Source organism: Gopherus flavomarginatus, chromosome 8 (assembly GCF_025201925.1).
Source record: "Gopherus flavomarginatus isolate rGopFla2 chromosome 8, rGopFla2.mat.asm, whole genome shotgun sequence".
Lineage (NCBI taxonomy): Eukaryota > Metazoa > Chordata > Testudines > Testudinidae > Gopherus > Gopherus flavomarginatus.
Genome location: NC_066624.1, coordinates 84,421,937 through 84,444,978, shown reverse-complemented (window position 1 = coordinate 84,444,978; position 23,042 = coordinate 84,421,937). Strand labels below are relative to the sequence as shown.

At 40.6% G+C, this 23,042-nt stretch overlaps 1 protein-coding gene and 1 long non-coding RNA gene across 5 annotated transcripts in view; one reads left to right on the top strand and one right to left on the bottom strand.

Annotated features, from left to right (window-relative positions):
* Positions 1-27: 27 nt before the first annotated feature.
* On the bottom strand, positions 28-2,185 carry LOC127057292 (uncharacterized). The gene is made up of 3 exons (XR_007776037.1): positions 2,068-2,185; positions 1,234-1,280; positions 28-337 (listed from the first exon to the last, which is right to left on the bottom strand). It is a non-coding gene; the product is annotated as an uncharacterized LOC127057292 (long non-coding RNA).
* A 69-nt stretch (positions 2,186-2,254) lies between these two features.
* The window catches only part of PLSCR1 (phospholipid scramblase 1), a 46,022-nt gene continuing 25,234 nt past the window's right edge, over positions 2,255-23,042 (top strand). Inside the window, exons 1-4 of one of the 4 annotated variants that reach the window (XM_050966100.1) lie at positions 2,255-2,340; positions 18,475-18,504; positions 19,323-19,415; positions 22,835-23,004. In XM_050966100.1, coding sequence (XP_050822057.1) covers positions 18,495-18,504; positions 19,323-19,415; positions 22,835-23,004 — 273 coding nt within the window. In that variant the 5' untranslated portion in view covers positions 2,255-2,340; positions 18,475-18,494. Of the gene's footprint in view, positions 2,341-2,584; positions 2,746-2,839; positions 3,148-15,108; positions 18,505-19,322; positions 19,416-22,834; positions 23,005-23,042 lie in introns of those variants that run through there. The other 3 variants (XM_050966101.1, XM_050966102.1, XM_050966099.1) reach the window with 3 other exon arrangements.

Here is a 23,042-nt window from a genome sequence, read left to right as displayed (position 1 = left end):
GTGATTTTGCAAGGACTATGGAAAACATTGAGATTTACTATATCTTTATTAAAATATTGCTTTTGAGAGATTTTTGTTATTTGCAATAAAGGGCAAATATAGGTGATGGGCAAAGCTCAAAGATGTGAATTTGGGTCACTTTGACTCATTAATGAACAGACAAGAAAGCATATGGAATAATAAAATTAACAGATTGCGACACTGACTGCTGCAGAGAGCATGAGTTAACCTTAATCTCAACCACAGACATTGGTAGAGGCAGTGAAATACAGCCAGGGGCTCTAGGTGATCCAGCAAGAGCAATTCCATGAGGCATCACTTCAAAAGCAGAAAAATACTGCAGAAGAAAATGGAAATCACAATCAAAATAGAAATAAAAAGCTTTCTGAAAGTCAGATTCCTATTTGATAGAAGTGGTGGTGAATGTGAGCCATGAAATATAATCAAATACAAAGAGAAAAGAATCATTTTTCATAGGTATATTGTCCAGTTATAAAGTCCAACCTAATCTTAGAGAACAGCAAGGCTTTGAACAGATCTTCTTAGATACACCAACTGTACAGCAAACTTCTTCACCTTGAAAAACACAGCTAAACATAAATGGCAGATGTAGCCATTAAACAGGATATTGATGCACAATGGAGTGTTAGTCCAAGAAAAAAAATAATTTAGCCAAGGAAAAGGCAGAGAAATCTAAAGCAGATTTCATGTTTGAGACATAAAATATTAGAACAAGGGCAAGGAACTACTACAACTTTCCATACAGTGAGATGAAGTTTAACAAATTATTCTTGCAAATGCCACAGAACTGCATACAGAGAACACAAGACAATAAGCTAGGCAAATTCTCTGATGTCTGTCTAAAATACCTGAAAGGAGAATACCATATTAAGATAGACAACTCAGTGCTTCCAAATTCCAATGTAAAGTCAAAACTGAACTTAATAATGTGGAAGAGATGGGAGTTACTGAAAAATAAAACAACAGATAGGCTGACTTAATTGCATGGTTTCAAAGGAAATACTTACACTTTATTTTGTGAAGTATATTTTATCTATACAATTTTATGATGTTTAAAATTTTTTTGGCATATAATTCATGTCAATGGTCAAAGTGAGTTGCTAAAAATGACAATGGAAAAACAAACATTAATAAGCATTTGAGTAGTGAGATGCTGATCAACAATCTATCAGTTTTAAAATATTACTCTTTAACTCAGCTAGTTGTACTCACATCAGGTGATATTTCTGAAGAACAGCCATTTGCATTGATGCTCCTAACTAAAAAAGGCAAAAGGAAAATATGCATATATGGTTTATATAATTTGTACAGTATCTTTGAGGACCTCGTTTGCTGCGCCTTGAAATTGAAACAAGTCCACCTTCCCTGCTACAGAGGCAGAAGAGGGTGCTACATTTCCCCCAGCTCCCTCAATTCCCAAGTCATAACGGGTAGTACATTTTATTTAGTGTTTTCCTGCCCTTAGGATTTCCCATCTTTGCATGGTATGGTAGCAAATTCTGGTTATGGAATTCAGACAGCAGGTTTACTCTACACCAACTGTCCTCTCGCTCAGAAACAAGAAAGGGATTGGCTATCTCTACAATACTGTTACATGATTATTCAATATGTATATTACAATATTTATTTTAGAGTTTGTCCATCACCTTAGTATCCCAGTACATGCCACCCCAAATTCACAGCAATAAAAAAATCTCTAATGGACTTCCTGGATTCTCTAGCTCTTTTAAAGATCATAATCAGGCCTGTGATCCCACTGCGTTAGGTGCTGTATAGACACAAAGAGGCAAAATGAGAGAGTCCTTCCCCCAAGGATTTGAGGCCTGGGCCTACAATTTGAGGCTTCTTACACCCAGCACCCCAACTCCCCTCCTGCACCCAACCCCCCTGTCCCAGCCCAGAGCCTGCACCCAGCACCCAAACTCCCTCCCAGAGTCTTAGGCAAGTGGGACGTGGACCCATTCTGGCCACCACCAAAAATTATACAAACCTGCTGCCCCTGGGTCACAGACTCACACATACCAGTATTAACATATATTTGCATACCTATTGGCCAGCTACAGGGAAGCTGGCTGCTTTATAATAATTAGACATGCGCGGCAGGTGGCCCCGGGGCAGAAAACCCCCGCTCTCGGGGCAGAGCACTCCCCCACGTTTCCCCCTCCCATCCCCTGGCCCTCCTCCGGTCCCCTGCCCAAGAGGGGGCGGGTCTCAGCGGTCGCTCTGCTCCCTCCCAGACCAGCCAGTCGGGAGACGGACACAGGGCTGCGGTGCCAGCGCTGCACGGACCCGGACCCGGACCCGGCTGCGGCTCTGAAGGTGAGGGGCTGACAGGGGAGCCGGCTGCCCCGGCCAGAGGGGATTGCCCCGCCCTCAGGGGCAAGTGGGGGGAACTGCCCCCCGTGGTGCTTGGGGCAGGGTCCTGCTCACTCGCAGGGGCGGCTGCAGGGGGCCGGTCCCCCCGCGGGTGATGGCAACGGCGGGGCTTGCCCCTCCTCAGCAGTGCTGAGGACCCACAACTTTCACTTTCGTTTCTTCTGCGCCTGAAGGGGCTGCGGGTGACCGCGCCTAGCGACCCTGCGTGGTCTCTGTAGAGCCGGATCCTGGGGTTTCCTGCCTCCTGCCCCGGCTCGTCCCTGGACTGGGATCTGTGTATCTGCTTCCCCGTCTCGAGCACGCTCTGCAGCCTGTCAGAAGGGAAGGGACCCCATCACTCCCCTGTTGGTGAGAGAGGGAAAGCCCTTGAGCTGTTTGCTTTGTCAGTGAGAGGCGAGTCATAGTAAGTACCTTAACCAGGAAAATAGCTGGGGGCTGCTGCTGACAACGGCTCTGCCTTCAGAGCTGGGATCCCGGCCAGCAGACACCACTCTCCAGCTGCCCTGCTCTGAAGGCAGGGCTGCCAGCAGCAGCAGTGCAGAAGTAAGGGTAGCAGTATCACAAGGACTCCCTACCGCTGAAGACCTGGAGCGAAAGAAGCTCCGGGGGCCCGGCCCCCGCGAGACTTTTCTGGGGCCCCGGAGAGCCAGGGGCCCCAAAAAACTCTCGTGGGGGCCCCTGTGGGGCCTGGGGCAAATTGCCCCACTTGCCCCCTCCCGCCCTCCAGGTGGCCGTGGGAGCAGCAATGCTGTAAGTAGGAGTGTTGTGTAAGGCTTGAACCAGGTATGAAAATTCATCAGATCATACCTAGAATTCATATTTGGAACCCTCCAAATAAGTTAAATAAATTAAGGCTGTTTAGCTGGACGCAATCAAGTTTATTTTCTGTATTTTGGCTTGTGGATCTTCTCTGTGCTAACTCCAGATGCTTTTGTTTGTTTGTAACCTTTAAGTTGAACCCCCAAGAAAACTAGTTTGGGTGGTTGATTTTTGGAATTGCTTTTTTAAAATCTAGCAAAAGCCTAAATTCCAGATGTATTTTTTTACTTTTTGTGTTTAATAAAATTTACCTTTTTTAAGAACAGGATTGGATTGTTGGTGTCCTAAGAGGTTTTTGCACGTTGTTTAAGTAGCTGTTAGCCAAAGCTAATTTCCTTTGTTTTCTTTCTCAGCTCTTCTCCAGATGAGATGTGAAAGGGCTTGAGGGTACTCCACAGGGAGGAATTCCCAAGTGCTTCTTCCTGTGTTCAAAGGGAGGGGTTGTTGCATTTGGTTGGTGGCAGTGTTTACCAAGCCAAGGTCAGGGAAAAGCTGTAACCTTTGGAGTTTAATACAAGCCTGGAGTGGCAAGTATTAATTTTTTAAATCTTTGCAGGCCCCATTTCAGCACAGAGTGACAGAGTTGGGATTTTGCCTTTACATGACCCAATAGGGAGTTGTAGGGGTAACGAGGTTATTTTAGGAGGGTCACAGTATTGCCATCCTTACCTTTGTACTACCTTCAGAGCTGGGGGGGCTGAAGTGCAGCGGCTGTTGGCCAGGCACCCCGCTCTGAAGGCAGTGCCCCACCAGCAGCAGCGCAGAAGTAAGCGTGGCAATACTGTACCATGCTATCCTTCTGTGCTGCTGCTAACAACGGCTCTGCCTTCAGAGCTGGGATCCCAGCCAGCAGACACTACTCTCCAGCTGCCCTGCTCTGAAGGCAGGGCTGCCAGCAGCAGCAATTCAGAAGTAAGGGTAGCAGTATCACAACCCCCCTCCACACACACACAATAACCTTGCAACTCCCTCCAACAGCTCCTTGTTGAATTGGGACCCCTACAGTTACAACACTGTGAAACTTCAGATTTAAACAGCTGATATGAAATTTACAATTTTTAAAATAGCTTGACCGTGAAATTGACCAAAATGCACTGTGAATTTGATAGGGCCCTAATTATAGGGTTAACAGAAACATGGTGGAATAGTAGTCATGACTGGAGTATGAGAATTGATGGGCATGTGCTGTTCAGGAAAAGCAGAAATAAAGATAAAGATGGTGGAGTAGCATTGTATATTAATGAGGAGGTAGCCTATAAAGAAATGAGAAGTGATGGAATGGATAAAAAAGAGTCTGTCTGGGTCAAAATCACTTTGGGGAAGAAAGCTGCCAGAGGTTCCCCTAGGATAATGCTTGGTGTATGTTATAGACCCCAGAATCTGATTTGGATATGCATGGAGACCTCTTTAATGTTTTTAATGAAATAAATACTACTGGGAATTGTGTGTTTATGGGAGACTTTAACTTTCCAGATTTAGACTAGAGGACAAGTGCTGCTAATAATAGTAGGGCCCAATTTTTCCTGGATGTGATAGCTTCCAGATTCCTTTACAACTAGTTGCCGAACGAACAAGAGGTGATGCTGTTTTTAGATTTGGTATTGGTGAGTAGTGAGGACCTCATGGAAGAGCTGGTTATAGGAGAAAATCTTGGTCTGAGTGATTATGAGCTAATTCAGTTTAAACTAAATGGAACGATAAAGAAAAATAGATTTGCAACGAGGTCCTTAATTTCAAAAGGGTGAACTTTAAAAATTAACAGAATTACCATATATACTTGTTCATTAGCCCATTTGTTTATAAGTTGACCCGCCCCCCCAAGATGGTTAGGTAAAAATACCAAAAACTGTATGACCCTTTCATAAGCCGGCCCTGTATTTCAGGTATTGGCAAACTTTGGCTCCCAGCCATCAGAGTAAGCCATTGGCAGGTCAAGACGTTTTGTTTACCTGGAGCGTCTGCAGGCGTGGAGCCCCTCAGCTCCCTGTGGCCGCGGTTCGCCGTTCTCAGTCAATGGGAGTGCTCCCATTGGGTGGGAAGAGTGAACCGCGGCCAGAGGGAGCTGAGGGGCTCCATGTCTGCAGACGCTCCAGGTAAACAAAACAACAATGTATTAGGCATTCAATTCAATGATTCCATAGCGTTTAAAATCATCAAATTTTGGTGTTGACCCGTTTATAAGCCAACCTCTACTCTTTGATGCATCACATTTTTACCAAAAGTATTCAGCTTATGAATGAGTATATATGGTAGTTGAGGAAGTGGACTGGACTGAAGAACTCAAAGATTTGAATGTGGAGGAGGCTTGGAATTAACTTCAATTCAAAGTTGCAGGAATTGTCTGAAGCCTGCATCCTAAGCAAGAGGCAAAAAATTGTAGGGAAAGGCTGCAGACCAAGCTGTCAGGTTGGAGGGATATTACTAGTGGAGTTCCTTAGGGTTTGGTCTTGGGACCTATCTTATTTAACATTTTTATTAATGAGCTTGACACAAAAAGTGGGAGTGTGGTAATAAAATTTGCAGCTGACACAAAGTCACAGAGGAGGACTGGAATATCATACAAGATTAGCTAGATGATCTAGAAAACTAGAGTAATAGAAATGGGATGAAATTTAATAGTACAAGGTTCCCCAGAAATGTCCCTCCTGGACAGTACAAGCTCATAATACATCTGTCGTTTCATGAAAGGTGCACCAGCCTTTCCATCTCAAATGGAGTTTCCCACATTCTTTAATCCAAATACATACTAGTTACGATTAAACAATAAGATAAGTTATTAACTACAGAAGATAGATTTTAAGTGATTATAAGTATACATGCATATGAGTCAGGATTGGTTACAAAAGAACTAAAAAGATAAAAATGCAAGTTAATAATGAATTTAAAAGCAAAATGTCTCTCTCAGCATAAGCTCATAGTGCAGACTGGATCTCCTTCCAGCTTGGGACCACTCCAACCTTTGTTCAGTTCTTTTAAAGTTGTTGATGTCATAATCAGAGAGATGGGAGGAAGAGAAGTGGGGTGGAGGTTATGGTCTCTCATTCTCATACTCTCTCCCCTCTTGGAAGATTACCCCCTGCTGGGGTGTAGGCAACCTGTAGTCGCTTGTGGATGTAAGGGTTGAAATGTTCCTGTGATTCAATGTAAATTTCTTATTTACACCTTCCTGATGCTGAAGAATGGACAGTTAAGAGGATAATGTCCTGTTAGTATCTTGCTGGCATGCTAGAGTTTCTTTGTTGCTGAGAAATTGGTTTGTGGACATGACCCAGAACGACAACATATTTCAGTAACAATCATATAGTAAAATGTCACAATTTTACATGCAGTGTTGTTACACATATTTCAGCAAGATGATAATATTCAGCAGATTGTAAGTTTTCAAATGAAATCTCAGAAAATATACTTTGTACAAAATATATCAGAACCATATAAAAATGAGGACTACCGGGTACAGGGCAGGGTTCCACATGGGATACGAAGTGTCACAATATATATTTACAAAAAATCTGGTCTTAGTTTTACTCTGTAAAGCTGAGACAGAGAGGGTGAGGTAATATCTGTTATTGGGCCATATTACTCCACCCATCTTGTGGCCCTAATATCCTGGGACTAGGGTGACCAGACAGCAAATGTGAAAAATCGGGAAGGGGTGGGTGGTAGTAAGAGCCTATATAAGAAAAAGACTCCAAAATTGGGACTGTCCCTATAAAATCGGGACATCTGGTCACCCTACCTGGGACCAACATGGCTACAGCTACACTGTAAAACTGGGCAGTTTGGTGTTTCAGCTTTCTCTCATCACAGGTTTCTATGCAGAGACATTGGTGGGAACGTGTCAAGGTGTCATCCCCACTCTGAACTTTAGGGTACAGATGTGAGGACCTGCATGAGATAACCCCTAAGCTTATTTACCAGCTTAGATCTAGTTGCTGCCACCACCAAATAGTTTAAACAAACGTTTATGGGAGAGTCATTTGGAAACTCTGTCTTCCCCCCAAATGTTTCCCCAGTCTTTATCCCACTTTTCCTGGCAGGATTGAGACTGATTCATATCCCATCAATTCCTGGTGAGCCTAGACCCAAAAAACCCTTGGATCTTAAAACACGGAAAAATCAATCAGGTTCTTTAAAAGAAGACTTTTAATTAAAGAAAAAAAGGATAAAAGAAATACCTCTGTGAGATTAGCATGCAGACTACTCTCACAGACAACAGATTCGAAACACAGAGATGTCAAGTATCGGAGGGGTAGCCATGTTAGTCTGGATCTGTAAAAGCAGCAAAGAATCCTGTGGCACCTTATAGACTAACAGACGTTTTGGAGCATGAGCTTTCGGATGCATCCGACGAAGTGAGTATTCACCCACGAAAGCTCATGCTCCAAAACGTCTGTTAGTCTATAAGGTGCCACAGGATTCTTTGCTGCTAAAACACAGAGGATGTCTCTCTGGGCATAAACCTTAGTTACACAAAGACACCCAATTTGATTCTCCTACTATGCAAAAATTAAGTCACAAAAGAACATAAACATAATCTAATACATTCCTTCTCTAAACACTTACTACTTTAAGAAATGTTGGATGCCTGATTCCTGGATCCTTCACTCCGGCACAAACTTTTCTGAACATACGAAAGACTGATTTCCCTCCTCCCTCTTTGAAAACATCTTGTCCCCCCATTGGTTCCTCTGGTCAGGTGTCAGCTAGGCTAGGTGAACTTCTTAATCCTTTACAGGTAAAAGAGGAATTAATCCTGGTCTGTCTGTTTGTTTGTGACAGGATTATAAGATATTTCCTTTGGATGTTTCACTCTTTTGGGGGCATCTATATATTTTTTTTAATAGTTGTTTGCTTGCTTGTGCAGGGACCAGAGGTTTTTGAAGTGCCCATCTTGATTATTTAATTATTATCCTTTTGATTTTCATGTTAATTTAATGTGCTGAAATGTGCTGGCTTGTCAGCAGTAGTGGCAGAAGTTGAGGATCTATATAAACAATCTAACCTGGGGGTTTGGGAACTGGGGGCTGTGACCTCTCAGGGGGGTCACAAGGTTATTACTTAGGGGATCGTGAGCTGTCAGACTCCACCCCAAACTGCTTCCCCTCCAGCGTTTATAATAGTGTTAAATATGAAAAAATGTGTTTTTTAATTTATAAGGGGAGGGTGTTGTACTCATAGGCTTGCTGTGTGAACAGGATCACCAATACAAAAGTTTGAGAATCACCGATCTGACATAATGTGTGTGGAACAAGAAACAAAGTCACTCCCAGGTATCTAAGGTAAACTTTCCGGATCCCCTGGAGCAACTTGTTTTTGTAGGTCCGCTTTCTACACTGTAAACTCTCCAAGGAATGGTTTGCCTTAATGCCTGCTATTTCTATGGGGCTGGGCATATTGTTATTACTTTTCTGGGCCTAAGCAAATATGCTTGTGTCAGTATTTTCTGTGACATAACCAGAAAGAGAGAAAGCTGCTTAGATCTCATCATGAAGAGAGATGACAGTTGCCTTAAATTATATTCAAAACAAAATAGAAAAATCATATCCACTGTTAGAGGGATTTCCCTTCACCTTCCCACTTCCCGGGTTCTTGTCATGCAGACAGCAAGCAGCAGAAGACCAGAAGTCCTAAGCGCAGACAATGCGATGTTTATTGGGTTTAGTTTCCAAGCAAGCATATTCCGAAGCCCTTCACACCAGTCAGGCGTATCTCTATACACTCATAGAGTGTTCCCCAGTGTTCCGTTCCCAGCTCTGAACGCGCAGAGCATTTACCCAGTGTTCTCCTTAGCAAACATAATTTCAATTTCCCTTCCCCTCACTCCCTGTTTGACCCTAGTTTATATAATAATACTCTCAGCTATACCTTAACCAATCATTTTACTGAAATTTAACTAACCAATCCTAATATATTGTAACATAATTCTCTAACCAATTATATCCCACTACCCTAATTAACTTACATCTAGCAAAATTAATTATACAGCGGATATAAACAATTAGAGAACCAGATAAACAATAGAAAAGTGGGGGCCATAAAGATAAAACACAGGGCCGTAGCAACAAAGAATGTGGCCCCCTCCGAACATATGTTCGGGGCCCCTTACAATGCTGAAACTGGAATGCGGTATTTATTTTATACAATATACAGGGTTCATATTATGTATACATAGGCCTACAGTGTACATGTATTCCGTATTTACGCAAAGCGCTTCTTTCGAGCCTTGTTCTCCGCAAATTGGTTAACCAATGCATCATAGTCCAGAGATCTGGCAATCTTGTTTTCGATTGAGATAACTGCAAGCGCAGAAAGCCTGTCATCTGTCATGGTTGAGCGCAGGATATTCTTGATCAGTTTCATTCTGCTGAAGCTCCTTTCAACACCAGCGACAGTAACTGGTGTGGTCAGAAGAATTCTAATGCAAATGCAAAGATTCGGATATATCTCCTGAAGGCTGTTCTTGTATACGTACGTTAAAAAATTGTTTGCTGTGACAAGCCCTCTCTCTTTCTCGATGACACAAATAAAACGAGTCAATTCCATTAAGAGTTCGTTGGCATCAATGTCTCCCATTTTTCTTTCAAAATTTTTGCTGTGATTCTCCAGTTCATTTTCTCTGTGACACTGCTTCAGGCTGTTAGCATTGTACAGAAATCCAAGCAACTTATACCGCTCCACGAGTTGGTCAAATCGCGACGAAACAGAAGATATGGCCTGATCAGTGAGAACAAGAAAGAACTGCGATTTGAATTTTTCTTCGGCAGAAAGACTACTCGAATCATCAACACATTCGTAATCAAACATTCTCTTCTTACGTCGCACCCTGGTTTCTGGAAACACCTGCTCAATACCTATATGCTCTGCTATTTCACGTGCATTTGTGACCACAGAGTTATATCCTGTATTTCGATAGTCTTCCAAAAACTTCATTGTAGCACTGACTTCTGCCTGTAGTACGTCAATTGACACATCTGGTGACTGAATTAATTTGCTGGTTTTATTGACGTGAAATAGTATATCGTACCACGTGTACACAGTCAGAACAAAAGGCCACATAGTAACATGGTCTAAAAGCACACCGGCTTCTGTTGCTGTATTGCCATCTTTCTTTTTGAGCGCATATTCTCGCAAAGATGACAAAGCATTGCACAATTCTTCAAGGTGATAGCGCAATGGCTTCACAGCATCAATTCTCGACTCCCAACGAGTGTCCGATAACCCTTTAACAGATATTGGCATATGTTCTTGAAGTATATCCGAACGTGAAGGTGAAGAAGAAAAGATAACGTATATTCTGTTAATCAGACTGAAAAAGTCAATGGCATATTTTGATGACTTTGCCGCGTCTGAGATCACAAGATTCCAAGTGTGAGCTCCAGATGGTACATACAAGGCACGGTCATTTATTTCTAGCATGCAGGCTTGAACTCCTTTATTCTTTCCTCTCATATTTGTGCTGTTATCATAAGCTTGGCCTCTCATGTCCTAAGTTGTTTGCCTTTTCAAGAAACGCTTCCAATAAGCCCTCGCCAGTTGTATCATGAACATTAAGAAAACCAACAAACGCTTCACGAATATTGACACCATCTTCACCGTTGCATTCAACAAAGCGTAACACCACAGACATCTGTTCTTCATGTGACACGTTGGGAGTACAGTCCAAAATAACTGAATAATATTTTGCTTTTTTAAGCTGCGCTATGTTGGCCTCTTGAATGTTACTGGCAACAAGTTGAATCAGCTCGTTTTGGATCTATGGACTGAGGTACTGAACATGTGTCTCTGCCTTCTTAATCCTCTGTAAAAGTTCGCTGAGGACAGTATCATACTTTGCAAGCAATTCAAACAGTCCCAAAAAGTTGCCATTCGAAGGATCGCTGAGCTTTTCATTACTTCCTCGAAATGCCAAGTTTCTTTCAGACAAGAAAATAACGACATCAACCATGCATTTGACAACATTTCTCCAGAAATCTCTTTCTTTCAGAAAAGCCTGCAATTCGAGTTGGTCAATAGATATAGAGTTTACTATGCCTGACCGAAGGTCAAACCATTTCACCATACAGTCTTGATGACCTTTGCCTGTTTCATGCTGCTGAAGTCTTTTTGACAGTGCTTTCCAAGCAGATGTTCCACGACGTAGCGGTATGTCGCCAGTACCAAATAATTTACAACAAAAACAAAAAATGGCATCTTTCTGAACTGAGTACATTAACGATGAACGTCTTATTTTCTCGCCATTTGCCATGGTTCGATAGAAATGAGTACTTGTGAACCTTCGTCTTTCATCTTTAAATGGAAATTCGTAACTTTCATTCTGCTGCGGTGGGCCACGTGCAACGTCACACACTTGTCTATCCGATATTATAGACGGCCAATCTCCTGGATCATCAGTCAGTGGTTCAGATTCAGATACTTCTTTCCCGGCAGCAGCTGGAATATCTGTCACAGTTTGTTTGGTAGAACAACTGGCTTCACCTTCGACCTCACTTGAAGCACTTCTGGATACTTCTGGATATGATTTGTCGCTGCTAGCGCTGTCCGTTTCATGTGCCTGTACCTGTACGTTGGATTGCAGCACAAAATACATTGACAGCTTTGGAATTTTCTCAAGTTCCTTCTCGGCATCTTTTGCCGCCTTTTGTTTACTAGCTCCGCTCTTATACATTCTCTTAGACATCACAAAGCACGCTTCTGCGTTGGAAACGATAAAAAACTAAACAACTAAATTAATAACATTTATCTGCCAACCGCCATTATGAACGCAAATACACATTCTTTGAATGGGTCCAACTAAAATTCGAAACTGACCTACAGACAACTGATGTAGCCAATAGCGTTATGATGTATCATAACGACTTCACAGTTTTGTCAGTAAAACCGACATGGATTGTGCAATAGCGTCAATAAATGTCACTTACCTAGTTATACCTTACATTTTTTTTGCCACTTTTAGGGGCCCCCTTCCTTGCCGGGCCCCCTCCGGTCGGAGGGTACGGAGAGCGCTCGCTACACCTCTGATAAAACAGTACAGAAATGAACATTTCACAACCAATGATAAGTGATTTTTTTCCAGACAGGATGCTATCAAACTTTAACTATCTTCATCTGGTGGTGATAGGCACTATCAGGACCCGATTGTATTCCTAACAGCCCAATACCACCATATTTCAATGTGACTGGTGTGGAATGTGAGGATGTGACAGTACGCTTCTCAGCTTATGGCTCCCCTTGCTGCTTAGCCTAAGAGCAAGGCCTCAGACTATCCTAGTGAGAGAAGGCCCATATACAGGTGGACTGTGATTTTGATTCTTTGTTTTTCTACTCCTGTAACTAGCTAAGTGATAAAAAGTCCACTTAAGTTCTTAAAGTAGAGGCCTTCACAGGCAGGCCTGAATATCTATAATCTAACACTCCACCCCTTTCTTTTTCTTTTGAGATCCGCCTGCCCAGGTATCCCTGGAAAGGCATAGGACATATTGCGACACATTTCCTGATAGGACCAGGTATCAAGGTGAAATATGTTGATGCTCCATCTGTCCCACTACCCTTTGTGTAGTACAACACCCTGCACCTTCTCTTGTATGGGCATATCACACCTATTCCAATTAGTGTTCCAGACTTCCCATTACAGTGGGCTGGAGAAGTTGTCTGGTGCGCTGGCAGGGAGGGCTTACCACATTACTGATAGGTTATAATTAATAGCTGTTCTTTAGAGAGTTGTGCCCCTCTTGACTGTTTCCATATGTAACGTAACACAAGTATACTTAACAATACTCCAGCTGCCATAATAATCCACAGCAATACCGAGAGTCCTGACCACTGCAGTATAGTCCAACATCCTGGCCACCACTAAAAACACTGCTTCTCCTCCTTTGACACTGTTAAAATCCTGTGAATGCCACCCTTAAGTGTATATTTTAAATGTGTCCAGTTGTTGGGAGTTGCAGTGAGCTCTGCTCCTGCAATCTTCGTATGCTTTTGTCCATATCATGAATCTACTGGATATTAACAGAAAAATGGGGTATTGTCCAAACCAGCTCGACCACTTTATATGGAATGGGTAGTATGCACTGATTCAATTGTGCGCAGCAATGAGTTCCACAGATCCGTTCGTACACCATAGTCCCAATGGCAGCATGTAGATGAGTGTAACTGTGCCAGATGCTGGTGCAATTGTGTCCCCAAGTGTTGTGTACATTCCCAGCAAACACCCCATACCCATATATATCACCTCTAATGGCCCCCATGTGGTCCCTCATCCACCCCAGCCCTGGAGCACTGGGCGGTGCAGCTCCAGTGCCAGGGGCCCCCCAGCACTGGGCAGCCCCAGCTACCCCAAGTCCCATCCGCTCTAGACCCAGCCCCAGCCCCAGCCCCAGCCCCAGCCGGCTTCCCTTCCTAGAAGAGGAGCAGCCTGCCTGGTGGGCTAGGGCCTGGGGCCAACTAGCAGCAAGAGGGGAGGGAGCCTCTGGATGGAGTATGGGTGGGGTCAGATGAGGCTGTTTGGGGAGGCACAGCCTTCCCCTGCCTATTAGATACGCCACCCATGGAAAAATCCTGTAGTGCACCTGACTGCATACATCTAGGGTTAGATTCTGATCTTATGTTTGTTATTGTCAACCTAGAGAGTGCATCTCGTGACTCACACAAGGATAACTGAAATCCTGAATCTGTGTACATAATAATGATAAAACATTCGTCTTTAGCTGAAAGATTTTTTTTTGTTTTTGTATTTTTCAAGTACAGTTCATGCATAGGAAATGAAGAAAAGAATGTATTATTTCTCTGTTTGATAAATTTAATGGTACACTAAAAATAATACCATCCCATTCTTCTGATTTCTCTTAAAGCAGTTGTTTCCTCCACTGTTCCTGGAAATGTTTTGAATGTCCCTGAGGCATTTGGGCTAATCTCTCTACTGGAAATATAATTAAGTACTGGAAGTGTGGATCCCTCCAGTGGCAGGAGAACAATATTGGTACTAATTGATGCTGACCATTACATCAATAATGTTTCTGCTTGAGTAAGACAATGGAACTAAACAGGTGTCTTGATATGTCAAAGGCTGAGATTTCAATTTGCATGGGGAAGCAGAAGGGCATGTTGTTCTGCCAGTTCCGCTTGTTAGGCAGGACTTGATTAGAGCCAGTCTGTTTCTTAGCAACAGCCCTCTCTAACTAAAAAAACACTTCAAGGGAGAGAGGGAGATTTGCTAATACCTCTCTGACAAGCTGGATAATGGTAGAAAGCAGAAATTTATTGGACAGCAGGATTTAAACGCCTGTGCATCAGACCTATCTTGTTTTAATTTTGAGTGCTAAGCACACATGAGCCTGAACTAAGAAGATTCATATCTTTGGACAGAAGAGAAGTCATATCCTAGGTTACTGACTTCATATTTATCTGTGGCATTCATGTTACAATATTTACTATACTTCAAATATTTTTTTCGAATATGTATACTAATCTCTTATTCACTATCTAGAAAATAGTATCCATCCTCTTAGCTGACTCAAAGCAGTATGTTAAGATTCAAAGAAAATGGGTTAGTTATTTATGATTAACCCACCTGTTCTGGATTAGTTTTGCAGGTTCCTTAATGAACTGGAAGTGGTGAAATAAAATTCAAAATTTCACATGTTTAGTAGCCATAAATTGACTTCCTCTAGTCACAGAACAGTTACATCTCTAACAGCTGTTGATGGAGGCCCTGGGTATGGAAAGAGGGATGATCATTTAGGCAGCGAGGGCTGATCTTATGGAGATTTGAATATTAAGATCATGAGGAGGGACTCTGTTCTCTTGGGAGTCAGTGTAAAAAAGGAAATGGAGCACCAGGGTCATGTGTTCATGGTGACCTGTTTTATTTATTTATTTTTTTAAGCAAATGGTCTGTTTCACTTTGTACCTGTTAAAACTTTTTCGTATTCTTATTTGATTGGTTGTTTTAATAAAGTTATATGACTTAATTCCCAGATTGAGTTACAATATTGAGCCTAGAGGTCACAGAAGTATAGGGTTCTATAGCCAGATTTGTCTCTGATAGGATTAGACACAGTCTTCCAGACAGCCTCAAGTGGAAGTTGGCATTTTTCTCAGTTATGGTGCCTAGCCACCCAGTGGAATCTACAAACCCTGAGTTAGGCATCTACGTCCCTATACAGTGCATGGGGGAGAGAGAGGCATCTAAGAATGAAAGCCACCTAAGCTTGCCAATAGTGAATGCTGACGGAAGGGTTATCACCTAAGTCTGAGAGTTAAGTGCCTAAGTCTAGAGGTTGAAGGGAGGCACCCTGTCTCAGCTTGGGGTCCACATTCAGGAATCCTCTCCTGGAGTTAGTCGCCTACACTGTTTTCTCACAAGAACAGTGGTGACACGTACCTAACACTATGCAAAATAGTCCCTTTTCTAGAAACACTGTGTCTTTTTTGCCTGGGTTCAGTTTCATCCAGGTGCAGACTGTCTAGAGATATTTAATTTTTGGAGGAGAAGAAACAAACTAGCTGTTAAACTTTCTCAAGATATACGTGTAGTTCTGAGTTACTACATGGATCTTATATCATCTCCTGCTTAATCGATGGTTCAACACTAACAGCAACAAAAGTAATTAATGTGTCATTGAAGAAAGTGGTAGTGTGGTTAACTACAAAGACCAGAGGGACTTCTGAAATGCCGGGAAAAAATAATCTAATTATTCATCAGGTGCTTGTTGTCACCAGGACTATGAGGAATCTCACTGAGTAGCACTTGCTTGCTCTGAATCTCTGCCTTCCATGTTGCTAGTTTACACCTGTGCAAAGTGGAAGCACTTTTACACTTGTTTTATACAAGTGTCAAAGACTACACATTGTGCAAGGCAGTGGAGACTCAAGTCCTCTGTCTGGATTCCAGCTCAAACAGTAGCACTTGGTGCTTTGTCTAGATGAATGGATACTGCTTCTTTGAGCAAAATGGAACCCTGGAGAGAAAGAGAGAGAGAGGTGCATTGCTGCAGACCCTCTCCTTCAGTAACAGTGTTTTTCTTGAAGGAGTCTAGTTAGTGAATAGGTGCTTGTGGAATTCCTTTTCTTCTCTTTTTCATACCCACTGTTAGAGGGATTTCCCTTCACTCTCTCACTTCCCTAGTTCTTGTCATGCAGCTCTGACACCGCAGAGCGTTTACCCAGTGTCCCCCTTAGCAAACATGTTTTCAATTTCCCTTCCCCCCACTTCTTGTTTGACTCTAGTTTATATAGTAATATTCTCAGCTATACCTTAACCAATCATTTTACTGAAATTTAACTAATCAATCCTAACATATTGTAACATAATTCTCTAACCAATTATATCCCGCTATCCTAATTAACTTACACCTAGCAAAATTAATTATAGAGCGGATAGAAACAATTAGAGAACCAGACAGATTAACAATAGAAAAATGGGGGCCATAAACAAAAAATAGTACAGAAATTAACATTTCATAACCAATGATAAGTGATTTCTTGCCAGACAGGATGCTATCAAATTAAGTTTTCCTTAACCATCTTTATCTGGTGGTGATAGGCACTATCAGGACCCGATTGTATTCCTAACAGCCCAATACCACCTTATTTTAATGTGATTGGTTTGGAATCTGAGGATGTGACTGTACGCTTCCCAGCTTATGACTTCCCCAGCTGCTTAGCCAAAGGCCTTAGCCTAAGAAGAAGGCTTCAGACTATGCTAATGAGAGAAGGCCCATACACAGGCGGACTGTGATATTGATGCTTTGTTTTTATACCATTGTAACTAGCTAAATGATAAAAATGCACCAAAGTTCTTGAAGTATAAGCCTTTACAGGCAGGCCTGAATATCTATATTCTAGCAGCCACCCTGCTCCAGCAGCCTCCCTTTACCTGGGGAACCCCAGTGCCAAGATACCAAGATTATGTAATGCTCTTTACTATTATGATTTTGGATACCATGAGGATAAGGGACATATAAATACTGGAATAAAGTCGCTATTACAATTTACATCACAAGTCCAAAGTTCATAAAGTGGCTTATGTGATAGAAAGATTAGTATCAGTACTATTACAAATTGTGAAGTGTTTATGCATGCCTGGTTCATTCACAGTAGTGGAATTCTATTTGCTGAAACTTTTTTGTTATATTAATTCTGTTGAAAGAATTCCTTTTTTTTTTTTGTACAAAACATGATATTTACCTCCCTTTAAAGTTACAGTGGATGTAATTAAAGTTTCCATTGTCTTTCACTGAAAGGTAAGTTATTGCCTGTTTGATTATGTATTCCCTATACTTATGAGAGGGACTACCATTAAATCCAGTAATATTTTATCTAACAGTAGAAAGGTTTTACAAATTTCCTGCAGCTCTCCACCCTTTTTACTAGAATGGATTCTTTATCTGTGGATTCAATCAGGCAGGAATTTCCTCCTTCATTGTATATCATTTCTTAGTATTTCTTCACACAATGCACAGTCAACCTACGGAACTCCTTGCCAGAGGATGTTGTGAAGGCCAAGACCGTAACATGGTTCAAAAAAGAAATTAGATAAATTCATGGAGGATAGGTCCATTAATAGCTATTAGCCACGATGGGTGGGAATGGTGTCCCTAGCCTCTGTTTGCCAGGGGGGTGGATCACTTGATTACCTGTTCTGTTCATTCCCTCTGGCCACTGTCGGAACACAGAGTACTGGGCTAGATGGACTTTTGGTCTGACCCAGTAGGGCCATTCTTATGTTCTTATCTGAAAAAAACAGAAGCATAGAAATATAGGTCTGGAAGGGACCTTGAGAGGTCAACTAGTCCATCCTCCTATGCTGAAGCAGGGCCAAATATAAATGGGGTTTTTCCCATTTTATTCATACTTCAAACATTTCTACTCATTTCCTAGTCTCTCCTCCTCATTAGCAATTTTATTGAAATTTGGTCACAGGAGCAGCAGGATGATACAGATGTCTGGATTTTTTTTCTTCCTTCTTTTTCATGCTAGCTGGCTGTATTATAACTTAGGCTGACCCTTTGCTGCCAGATAGCCAGCTAACACTGCGTCAGTCATGTCAGTCTGTGCCTTAAACATAATTGAAAAGCCCTCTTCATACTTAAATCGATTAAGCTAAGAAGATTGAAAAAATTGTACCCTTTCCCTTTCTATACATAGTCTGAAGGTATTCTTGGCTAATTACCTATAAATAGAAAACCATAAATGTGAGTTTTGTGTAACAGGGCTTTTTCTGTTTTCAAAGCATGAAACAAATGTCTTATTTTGCAGACACACTTGTAAACAGAGCCATGGAACTACGTGAGTAAAATATTTCATTAACATTGGTTAAATGTCTTCTAATATGTGGATCACTTACAGGAGTCTAAACTAAACAGCTGAATTAGCAATATATATTACTATAGTAGTCGTGGGAAGTATTCTTAGAATAAATGAGTTTCAACACAGATGTTTAAATCCTTCTTAACATCCTTATGACACATAGCCACATGTCAACTGCATTGATCAGCATAAGTACTTACCAGGCCTAAGTTATCTGGATGAGCAGATAATGGGTACCTTGTGAGTTAAATGATACAAGGCAGGAGCAGGAACTATTTAAAAAAAAATCTCAAGGACCTTGAACCTGTAAAGCTGATTGTTAATTAAGTGAGAAAAAAATATACCAAAGTGAATGAGGAGAATTATTTAATTCTCCTTCTCTATGGAGGAGAATGCTGGCTTGTGTTCACAAGTAATTGTTTGAGTTAGAATGGTACCAAGAACTTTCTATTTTGAATATTACAAGAGAAGCAGATAAGGAAGTTGCTGATATGAAATAAGAATTAACTAACCTCCCAGCTAGATACAGTTTATAGCACCTGTTTCCTTTCAGCACTTTTGGGATTTGACTACATCTAAATTGTTCTGATTCTTTCATAATGTAAAATTTCTCATTAGTGTTTTTTTAAAACAAACCTTCTGTTTTTAAGGGAATTTCATGTTGTTTAAATACAGCAAACTTGTCAATGCCTAATTTTCATATAGATCTTATCTAAAAAGAAATAAGTTCATTTTATAGATTTGTTTTTTAATTTGACAAAACAAAAAAAAAATGAATATTTGTTTCTTTGTTCCAGCAAATAAAGCTGCTGAATTTCCAAATTCCGCTTACCCTCCAGGTTATGCAGGAAATCAAGTTCCTTATGGATATCCTCAGTATCCTTTCCAAAGTAAGTTATTTGATTATGATATGACATACAAATTCACTGATCTGTTTTGTCCCCAGAAAAAATTTGTTTGTGTTCCAACTTGGCAACCACCTGTGAAATAATTCCCCTGCTATTAATTTTCCGGGATGAAATGTTTAGACTTTTTTTTTTTTTGTAGAAAAGCTTGATTGTTCTTTCCTTTATTTAGTATTACTGTGGTAACATGCTACCTATAAAGGAAAATTAAATAGTCAGAAAATCTCCTGTCTGCAGGAAAACTGTGTTGTGGGGGCAATGGCAAGGAAGATAGTGCAGTTGCAGAAGTAGCATGCATGGTAGCTCTTTGCTTTTGAACTCTACATCTCAGTCAATAGTCTCTTTTAAAATAAAAATATTTTACTCATTTTCTTTAGCAATTCAGAACTGGATTTAAAACTGGAGAAGTTATAGTCTCCATCTCTGTTACTGTTTCTGTCTTATGTGCCTCCAATCTGAATTCCCCCCATTATTTTTTCCACTGTGTTGCCCCTTCTTCCAGACTGTCACAGAAGCTTAAAACTTTTTCTCTCTCCCTCTCAGCTGAGTGACCTCCCTCTCTACATTCAGATCTTTTCCCCAGAACACACCACTTCAAATAACCCTTTAAGTAATAATTTGCTGAAATATGAATGTTTGACATTTTTATTTTGCTTTTTTAAATGTAAGAAAGCCTCTAACTTGAACCTTCACACTCAGTGATATCTTGTATGTCTTAAATATTGCGTTATATTTGTTCTGTATTGGCCTGTCCTGCTTGTCTTTTGGATTGTATGCACTTTGTGGCAGAGCAGCCCTACTCTCAAGTTCTGTAAACATTGTCAGCACTTGGCAAAGAATAATGATTGTGCATTGTGGAAACTCAAAAAAGTTTATTCTTTTTAGAACAAGAAAGATTAAATTTTGAGATCAATGTAGTTTGCTCTTTCACTGTTTGAGCCTGATATTAAGTACACCAGCTAAGAATCTTCTCTATAGATTGTAATTACTTGCTATTAGCTGTAATGTAGTCCACAGTTTCACTGGAAAAGATGCCCTTTTCAAGTCCTATAAAAAGCTAACATTTATAAAAAGCTAACATTTGGGTGGATCAGCTGCTACTAAGGCTGTGTTTATGGTAATATCTCTTGCAAACGGTAGAGTGCGTGAATAACTCTGCATGAACATCCTTCATAGTTTCAGTATAATTCTAGAGGAGGAAGCTTAAACTTTTTACTTTCAGTAGGTGGAGAAACTTGTACCAGCTCGATATTGTATTCATGCTAAATTTGAATCTTCTTTAGTTCTTAGATATAACTTCCATGGACATTGTACACATTTGTTCAATTTTATCTTTATAAATAAATCTTTATATACTACCAGCACTGCTATAGATAACGCATTCCTCTGGTAGTGTAGAATTTAGATTACAGATACAGAGAGATCTTTAATCCATGAACATAAATATATACTGTGTGCGCCATCTAGTGGGCCTATCACAATATTAAGTGTTGAACGACATGAGTTGAATCTGATTTTATGCTGAGTTCTGTGTGGGCAAATAAAATAAATGGGAGACTGTTCATGTAATATAGCTAAAATCATGATGCAGTTATTGAATTATTTCTGTGTATGTATTTACAGTATGACAAACTTCTTGACACTATTTAGACAAAAATAATTAAATATCTAGGACTATAGTGCATGCTGGAAAACTTCAGACTGACTTTTATAGACACATACTATCTCTAAAATAAGTGCAGATAAGTAACTATAGAAATCTTTTTCTAAAAGTTCTCAAATTGCTCTTCACAACATGGCAGTCTTACAGCCATTTATCAAATACTTGTCCATGTTCAAATCTATTTTATTTTCATTCGCTGTATATTACTTTAAAATTGTAATGATGAGATCAAATGAGCAGCTTCATTTTTATTACATTTAATTTGTAGATTATTTATAGATGTCTCACTATATGAAATTGGTATACTTGGGAGAGGGGTTTGTTTTCATATTAATATGAAGGGTGTAAAATATCTGGCTCCAGATATTTTGTCTTATTATAATAAATATATCTAGCTCTTGTGTAGCACTTTACATCAGTAGATATCGAAGTTCTTTACAAAGAAGTTAGTATCATCCCCATCTTACTGATGGGGAAATTAAGGCGCAGGGAGGTGAAGTGACTTGCCTACGATCACCCAGGCAGGCCAATGGCAGTGCTGGGAATAGAAGCTAGGTCTGTTGAGTCCTTGTCAGTGTTCTATCCTCTAGTGGCTTCCATGTAAGTCCTGTTTATTCAATATAGTTGAAGCCATACAATGACCCTTGTACGGATGTAGTTATACTAATACAGGTTATACTGATGCATGCGTCTGACAAAGTGGGTATTCACCCATGAAAGCTTATGCTACAATACATCTGTTAGTCTGTAACGTGCCACAGGACTCTGTTGCTTTTTACAGATCCAGACTAACACAGCTACCCCTCTGATACTCATACAGGTTGTTGCTGTGCTGAAAGACAGAGGGAGATAGAGAAGCAGCTTTTTAGAAAGGAGAGAGTATAGTGCCCTATATGTGCTGCAAACAGCCAGAAGTAAGATTGGGAGAGAGGAGCAACTGTGTCAGTCAAAGAGCCACAAAATAATAGTTAAGCGGTGTCTTTAATATTACTGCGAAGTTTGACTGGGGAGTTGGAGTGGTAAATAATGACCTGTTGATGCAATTCATTATCATGATGTGAAAGTTACAACAGAGTGACGGCATCAGTTTGCAGCTTTGTGATTCCTGGCTACTCACTTTGCTGTTGTAGTGGCTCTCCAACTTTCAGAGGTTGAGGATCATTGAACTGAATTATGGGTGAGCTTGAAAGTATTAGATTTTTATCATTAAACATCAATTTCACCCTATGCACACAAACTGATGGCAAAATATTTCCATCTATTATAATAGAAATGCACACATAGGCAGAGTAAGAATAATGCTTGAGAACTTATTGGAGTTCTTTTTAAGGATATTTACTCTGTATATTTTGTTTTAATGGTTATAAAGCTTTAACTTTTGAATCTTAGCAACTACTGCCATTAAAATAAGTGTCTAACCTCCTCATAACTTCCCACAACTGCCAAAAATTTAAATAGATAAAAATTAAAAAAAGCTTACAACCCATAATTTTGCACAACTGTGAAAATGTAAATTATTAATCATTGAAAAATGTTTATAATGTCAATATTGTTGAAATTATAAAATAAGTTGATTTCTGCCAAGCCTAATTATGTAATGTAGTTTCACTATGAGGCTCTCAATAGTTAAAAATGCTAGAACTTCAGAAGTGTATTTGTTGATGTGTTGAAACTATGTTTTTAATATCTGATTTTCAGAATTGTGTGTGTTTTGTGTTTTGTTTCTCTTTCTACAAACTAGATGCTCCAGGACAAGCTAATAATGCCTTCCAGGGTTACCCAGCAGGAGCTCCATATGGACCTGGGGGCCTTCCAGTCCAAAATCAGCCTTCTGGGCCCAGTGGGGCAGCTTGGATGCCAGCACCTCCTCCCCCTCTCAACTGTCCACCTGGATTAGAATACCTAAGTCAGGTATCTATATTCTTCTCCTTTTTAAACTCCCATGAAAA